This window comes from Heptranchias perlo, chromosome 14 (assembly GCF_035084215.1).
Source record: "Heptranchias perlo isolate sHepPer1 chromosome 14, sHepPer1.hap1, whole genome shotgun sequence".
NCBI lineage: Eukaryota > Metazoa > Chordata > Chondrichthyes > Hexanchiformes > Hexanchidae > Heptranchias > Heptranchias perlo.
This window is the reverse complement of record NC_090338.1, coordinates 40,503,498-40,511,902: the sequence shown is the minus strand read 5'-3', so window position 1 is coordinate 40,511,902 and position 8,405 is coordinate 40,503,498. Positions and strand designations below refer to the sequence as shown.

At 33.9% G+C, this 8,405-nt stretch overlaps 1 protein-coding gene across 1 annotated transcript in view; it reads right to left on the bottom strand.

Moving 5' to 3' along the window:
- Positions 1-1,924: 1,924 nt before the first annotated feature.
- The window catches only part of LOC137332124 (protein phosphatase 3 catalytic subunit alpha-like), a 463,527-nt gene continuing 457,046 nt past the window's right edge, over positions 1,925-8,405 (bottom strand). Inside the window, exons 14-15 of the mRNA XM_067995834.1 lie at positions 3,897-3,944; positions 1,925-2,466 (exon numbers count right to left, since the gene is read on the bottom strand). Of these exons, the coding sequence (XP_067851935.1) occupies positions 2,282-2,466; positions 3,897-3,944 (233 nt within the window). The 3' untranslated portion in view covers positions 1,925-2,281. The remainder of the gene's footprint in view (positions 2,467-3,896; positions 3,945-8,405) is intronic.

Below are 8,405 nucleotides of genomic sequence, written 5' to 3'. Positions count from 1 at the left end.
TTGTTAATAGCAAGTTCATGTTGATTAGATATATTCAGGGAATTGTTGACAATCACACAGAAATCATTTTCCTTTTGTTAATAGAATCTAATTAATTGTGTACAATTTTCTTGGTGTTAACTATTTTAATTCTTAAATTGTAACATAAAATTAATAGTGAATGACAAACATATACTAAGGTGTTTCCACACCAGTGGTTGTTTTGGGATATGGTAAAGTTAAACACTAAAACAACTGAGACAGAGAGAGCGAGATAATATATATATATATATATATAAAACCCCAAACGAGGGCTGCGCCAATAGAATCATGTATGCAGATAAAATGATAAATATTTAAAATGAAAACTGAGTGAGCATTTGAGGGGTTTTACACCACTATTAGATCTAGCCACAGCACTGTTATTGTCTGCTCACTGAGTTCAATTTATTGTGCTGCATCTTGCAGTGAGGCATGAATTTAAAATAATGCATAATGCAAGCACCCTGCAAAATAACAAAGCAGATTAGAAAGCTTGGTGACAGAAGCACTCAAGTTGTAAGCATCTTGTCGTATATCCATTAACAATTTATTTTTATTAGGAAACCATGTTGGCATTGCCCTCCAACTAGGAATTACAATTAGAATTCTTTTAACAACTTTCCCTTTTGTGTTACTGAATGGAATTGTGTGATTACTAAGTTTTCAAATGACAGCTTAAGAGTTCTACAGGATTGTAACATTCAGTGAATTTAACAGATGGGTATGTAATATGGGGCAGTGTTTACTTTTGTAATCATAATTGCCTACTTACTATTCCAACAGTTAGTAAAATTTTATTCATGATTTTATCAAACAGTATGTTCAAGAAATTGATGGGTTCATGCACATTTTATTGAATAGTAAAAAAGTGTTTGAGTTTCCAGAGGGCATGCTTACAATGTCAGTGTTTCAAATAACAAGTTAAATGTGAAGCCTCGGTTCCAGATGAGAAAATTACAAGAGGAATTACAAGATCAGATTCATGAAAATCTTCAAAAAGTTTTCATGCTTTGACAAAACAAGAGTCAACAAAGAGTGGAAGAAAATGGATAATATGCTTAACTTTAACTTTTAGTGAGGCACCACACTGTGCCGTAATTAATTTAACAGTTTTGATACCCATGCTATCATGCATTGGCAGCCAAACATGTTGCTTTGGACTAATCAACGTTTCACTGAATATGCTCATTCGTGCTATCAGCCACTCCTTTACATACAGAGAACTTAAAAAATACAAATAATTTCAACTGTCAAAGTAACTTCAATGTTTGTACACCAATTGCAATAACTCAAAAGCTTTAACAATTTTGCAGAGAGAAAGCAAGTAAGAATACAACACAGCCAGATTTTTAACACAGCACAAATATAGCTCCACATATTGTTAAGAAACTTAACCACATGCATAGATGCATTCTATAGATGCTGTACAAATCCTAACTCTGGCACTATAGTGGTGCACGTTAATTACTTTACAAAAAATACTGTGCCATTTGTAACTTTTGATTACAGGCAAGTGACAAGCAAAACCTAGTTATTTTATGTCAGAACTTAGCAACAAAAAGATAAATACTAGTAATTTAGATTCCAGTTACAAGCAACATGATCGGATAGTAGGTTACCATCAAACAGACCTGATAGCATCCAAATACGCAGAAGAAAATCGGGCAGGGGGATTTTATACAAAACAGAATCATCTGGTATTTGGCATTTGAAATATTTTGCAACTTCAAATTTGTTTTTCTAAGACTTATATAATTCCAGAATTTCAATACTAGTAGCAAAACTTTTATTTTAAATTAAGTTATATTAATCATATAACTATATTTATGCATGAAACATTTTTACTTTTAACAGTTTTGAAATGTTTGGTGCTACTTCTCAAATGCACCATTGGATGTATCAATGTGAAACAATTTACCCAAGTTTACAAGAGACCTTTGTAAATGTCTACCCTTGCTTTCATTAGGGAAAACAAGTAAACAACTGAACAGCCTCAGACCACACTTTAATACATAACCTGCATTGAGTCTCACCTTGTCTATAAGCACTGATGGCAGTCCCTCTAAACAAGATGGCTAAGGTTTCCAGCTTTCTAACACTAATTTTCTGTGTGGAAGTTATGGGGTTTGTGTTTTCTTTTCTAAATTTATTCATACTCTTTGCTTCTGAGTGAGCAGTACACTGTCTTGGATATCAGAGGCTGGAACACCAAACAGTTGACACAGTACAACTGCAGAACTGTCGAAGTCTTAAAAGCAGGTCACTGGATGTTGCTGTTGTCATCTGTCCCGTTAGACTCGGACACATTCATTTTCCCAGTTGAATTAACACTGCCAGAATTGGATACTGCATCTCTTCGAGGAGGCATCCGCTCATTGATACGGTCCAGGCCTTTTGCTTCTTCAAAACTACTGATTTTATGCTGAGGTGTAAATCCTCGGATGGCTAGAATTGGATTATTGTTTTGAGTAGATTAAGAAGTAGACAGAAAAAGAAAAAAAACAATTAACCTCTTGATAGTAATATTTCAACCACATATACGTTAAAAACTAAAAATCTTGTCTGATCAATATTTAGTTTTTGAACTGAAGAAAATTTGGGGTTGAATTTCTGGAGAGGTTCTCCTGATCGCCGTGGTAATGCCGTATCTCTTGGGTTTTCACAGATCTTCTGCTGATGTTGCAGTGGACGTTCAGGAGAACCCTGTGGAAATTCAACTTTTAAATCTATAAAGAATTTACCATTTAATTGCATTTTATCTTATATTTTGTTTTGCAACTCAGTTACAATCATTTTAATTTGTACCAGTTGATTCAGTGATTTACTACATAGTTGCTTCATAAGCAAATATTAACAATGGATTTTCTTTACTAAATATTATCAGCTGAAGATTTTTACTTACATAGACATTATTTCTACCTATCTGTGATATTTCTTATGCATTGATGTTAACGAGTTATAAAAACATCACAGTGTGTTACTGTTATCCACAGAAAAGCGGTAACATAAAGAGCTGGCACAAATGCACAAATATCTATTGTAGCAGAGAGGTCACTGCTACATACTTCTGTAACTTAGTAATGTTTTAGTTAGCGATTAGATGTAGAATAAAGTCCTACATATGAAACATGACAGAACACTTTGTCTGCCCCGAGAATGTTTTGTCTAAGAACAGGTGATTTTTTTAAAAATTACTATTTAGGATCACTGTAAAATAAAGAAGAAAATCTCCATGGGGACAGTCAAAGGTTAATGTCATAAGACATGGAGAAATTACAAGACCTTCAAAAGGAAATTAAAATCAAAAGCAAACAAACTCTTGCAACCTGCAAGGGTTTGAGGAGCACTACTGTTCCTCTGTACAATAAACATCACCAGTCACCAGACAACCACTTAGTCAACAGTTGTTGTTTTTGCTCTTGAGTATTGCAAGCATATATTTAGAGAAGAACACTTGACTACCTGCACAAATTGATGAGCTGTATTTCGCAGCGCTATGCTTTTAAATTTAGAAGTCAACAAGAACAAACTGCAACTGCAGCTAAATAATGGAAAGGATCAAGACACAAAAATGATGGAGTTTGTTAAAGCTGCAGTGTAAGTTACTCACTTTCTACTTTCATAGGCGTAAATATGGCAAAGTGAAAACATTCCACTATCCTACTTTTTCAACAGGAGAGGAGTTAAACTAAAAATGCATTGGCAAGTTGCAAATTCATGAACTCAGTTCCTTCACATTTGTTAACCTGGTTCTCCCACATTAAGAAGCCTATGTACGCCCATGGCTGTTATATAACCTGAAGAATGTATGTGAAATAAAATAACATCACTAAAGTCTATCACAACAAATACAGTGAGCAAATGCCCCATATTACCTTCATGAGTTTCAACACCCTCAATGGCCTCAATAGCCTCAACAGTAGCTGAAGAGAAGAGAAGGGTTGCATGCAAAATTAATGAGAAAATTGAGTGGATTTTCAGTGTAGTAAACATCCAACATGTTGAAAACAGGAAACCCCACTGAGCACAATGTGGGAGTGGCAGTTGCATATACAGTAAGCTCAAAAGAAAGCATTAATATAGTTTCAACAAAAATATAGTCAAATTCTTGCGCGTATAAAGGGATATGGACAAAATCAATGAGCAGATTAAATGATGAGAAAATTTAATTTATTATCACAGATTGGATAACTTGAGACTTAGATGGTATTATGAAACAACAATATAAAATGACCTTTAGGTAGTTCGTAGGGCAGAAGGATTGGTTGGCTATAGATATAAAATATAAAGTTCATTTGCATGTTTTGAATATATATATATATACTGTAAAACCAGACATTATTGAGATTCAATACTTGTATTTTCTGGAGTTTAAACATATATAAACGTATTTATATTGATATTGTCTGAAGACACATACACACGCACATATTATATATATTATTATATAATATATATATTTATGGGGAAACACGTCAGGTTGGTTATCACATGGAGTATTTGCAAGTCATACTCTTCTCGGAGATAAGTAATACTGAAAATTGATATTTGAAAAATTAATACCGAATCTTATCTTTGATGTCTCTATAAATTCTCCACATTCTGTAGAATTACTATTAACAGGAAAACTTATGCTATTAATTTTACATTGTAAGTGTAATCATGCGTGCCCTCAAGCATAAGCTCTGATGCAGAACTTCAATTTCATATTGTACTGTATGAAAACTGAAATTATCCTACACCTTGATCTACAAACAGATTGCATCATAAAAATATCACTTCCAACACCTTATTCCATGGTAAAAGATAGTCTTTATTATAAATGAAACACTGATAGCATCTTCTGTCCTTATCACCTCCCACTTACATTGAAAGATATACTGGGATTAGAAAATAGCTTCCAGTGCCTGGCTGAGAAGCATGCAGCAGTACCTCAGCATTTTCCCTTCATGTTCAGTTATCACTATCTATGTTCTTGTTATTATGATCAATTGTGCACAGCATGGGTCTGAGGTAAAATATTACAACAATTTTTGTTCTATAACAAATCTTGATATGCTATTAGATGGTATTAGCATGAAGAAAAGATATTCAGCAGCTTTTAGACTAGAAAAGAGACTTATGTCCATATTGATGACAGTAAAAACTGCAGTTGGTTAACAGAAGCTATGTCATATGTGTAAGTATTGATTTATTGTGAGCATTAGTTTTGCTTGAAAGTTTCCATGTCATCAAATATAGATGTGGAGATGCCGGTGATGGACTGGGGTGGACAAATGTAAGGAATCTTACAACACCAGGTTATAGTCCAACAATTTTATTTTAAAATCACAAGCTATAACCTGGTGTTGTAAGATTCCTTACATCAAAAATAGTGCATTTGGCTCCTTCCCTACTGGCAGAGTTTTTGAATTTTCATCTCATTAGCCATTAATGTCGCCAGATAAAAACTTTGCCATCCTAGCTGTTTACAATGGATATGAGATTTGTAGATCAGCAAGAAAGGACACAGTGCCTTTAACAGTTTCCATTCATGCTTCTGATCACCCGATACATGTGACATGAAGTCAAAAATTGCTGAATAGATTTTAACAAATAGCTTCAGTTCCTGAAATTAGTGATCCAATGATCATGGCATCATTTGATTCCTACGGTCAGTAAAAGCACAATAATAGAAAATATTTTATATTGTCAGATAATTTAAAAATAAGTACTTTCGCTTTGTTTACTAATTTTAAATTTTAAATCTGGTTATAAGAACTTACAAAACAATGGAAGGCAATATTCTTCTAATTACATAGAAGCTAATTATATAGAACTTCTGCACTAAAATTTATTTCAGCCATCAATATTTCTGCCAAATATGATTTTGCTACAAAAATATTTAATGATCTTATTAAACAATTATTATTAGAAATTGTGAATTGGTCATGAGAATTAAACATCAGGAAGCCTGCTCAGTATCTGATGGTGTAAATACTGACCCCTCTGCTTCTGATGAAGGTGACAAAGCTAAGACATCATAAAGTTTTTTCCCTTTCATACTGACTGACCTACTGTATATTGCCAAAGTTTTCTGTTTTTAATCTAGATTTTCAGCATTTGCAGTTTTTTTTGTACTACTAACCTCTCTTCTGTTGTAAGTACTGAACCCAGGCCAGTAGCGTAAAACTACATTCTCTTTACTGATGAAGGCACCACATCGTCTTTGCTGGTGTAACAATTGAGCCTTTTAACTTTTGGTGTAACTACTGAATCTTATCTGCTGATTCTCTTTGTTGCAGTAAGTATCAAGCTTTCTCTGGTGATGTAAGTACTGGTCTCTCTGCTTCTGTAAATACAACATACTTTCTACTGGTGTAAAGGCCAAACTCTCTTTGCGGGTGTAACTACTATATCCTCCCTCCAAGTGTAAGCACCACACCCTCCCTCCTGATATAAGGATTGCACCCTCTCTGTTGATGTAACAACTGCAACCTCCCTCCTATATAAGACTGTACTCTCCCTTCTGGTGTAACAACTGAATCCTCTCTTCTGACCATCAGCACTTGCTCAACAATACTAAATAAATATGACATTTAATTATGTAAAATGATTGTGTTGTGGCTGCCCATAATACAAATGATTACAGTTCAGTATCAGTTTTCAATCATCCCAGGCTCTTCACGTGAACCACACCTTTCAAGTGAGCTAATCAAATGAAATATGTACATTTATAGTTGACTACTATAATATGAGAACATTCAGATTAAAATCATTGTTTTAAATTAAAATAAATTATTTTGTGGCAGTAAAACCTGGCATATTTGTTGATGTATGAGTTGTAATCTTATTCCTATCTGCATATTTCAAAGACAAGAGATCACCTCTTTTAATAAGCCTTTGTCAGTTCAAAATAACTTGCGTCATTTTATAGTTAACTGCTGCAAATTTCAATGTCATCTCTGGTGCTGCAGTGAGCTTTGTATCTACATTTTAGCAGAGAAAAAAAAAATCAAATGATAGACATTTCAATTTGCAAATAAACAAAAATACAATCGCAACACATTAGAAGCATATTTACATTAAGTCACTGAACAATCCTAGAAACACATGTAAACTTAATTAACTCTGAATTTACATGAAAATATCATTTATAATAGTATAGTAAAGCCACAGATATGTGAGGAATGTAACAATTACTATCATTCATTTTAACTTTTGTATTTTTTACTCCCTCGCCACAAGATATTCTGATTTTACAGTATAATAGTCAGGAGTTGCTCTTTATATTTGTATTTCAGTGTGTGTAAAACAATAATGAAATAGAATGATGCACTGAAAATTAAGTGGGCAGTGTGCTTCACTGGTTTTATTTTCTTGGTGTTTCCAGCGTCACATTTCCTTGATCAGCTAGGAGACTGGACAAGAGAACCCTGGACTTCTCTGCAGTCTGTGCTAACGACCTTCCAAGCTCAGTTGACAGATCAGAGAGCAGGCAGCAGAAAGTGATTAGGTTGAGGTGAGACACTTCACTGTTGCACACTGTTTGCCATCTAGTGGTCCAGCCAAGAACAGACAAAACTCATCACCTCTGCGGCTACTGAACCAGTGACCAAAGGATTCAACAGTTTGTTGCTTGTCATCAAGCTTCCAATGAGAGGGAACACGGCCCTTTGTGTGATAAATACTAATTGCAATGGGGAAAACTAAAAATCTAATAATACAGGAGATTCTGAATGGTTATCCGTACAGACAGAGACTGTGACAAACTGAAGCAGAAAAGAGAGAATACCTGTTTGTTCTAAAGGAAGAGGTGACACAGAAAAAACAGAGAGAAACAGTTCAGAGAAATAGAAAGGGAGAGAATATTACACAGTTATGACAAAAAGCAGCTTAGCAGGAAGGGGAAGAAAGTTTAATAAGTCAATAAAAATAATAGAAGCATGCATAAACTAATTAGAAAAAATCTGTGCAACAAAGCATCATAATTGGCAAACATGCATTAAAGAATATCAGCTAGAAAACAATACTGACCAATATAAAAACAATTCTGTTTATTAAGCCTATCATTATCTTATTCTGTAGCAACACACATTGAACAAATATATCAGGGATTACACATCAAAATATAATTATTCTTTACAAGACAATATATTTCAAGAGTCTGTTAGGATTATTTACTCTCATTTCTAATCATTTAAAGCAAATGATAGAAAATAATAAGCATGTTAACTGACTCAGCACAAAAAAATCTAACTGAGCTTATTTTGAATAAAGAAACATCTCTTGAATCCAGTCACAGGTTACTGATGTAATTAAACTACTAATTTCACATCAAGAGTGCTTTTCTTTTATTCGTTCATAGGATGTGGGCGTCGCTGGCAAGGCCAGTATTAATTGCC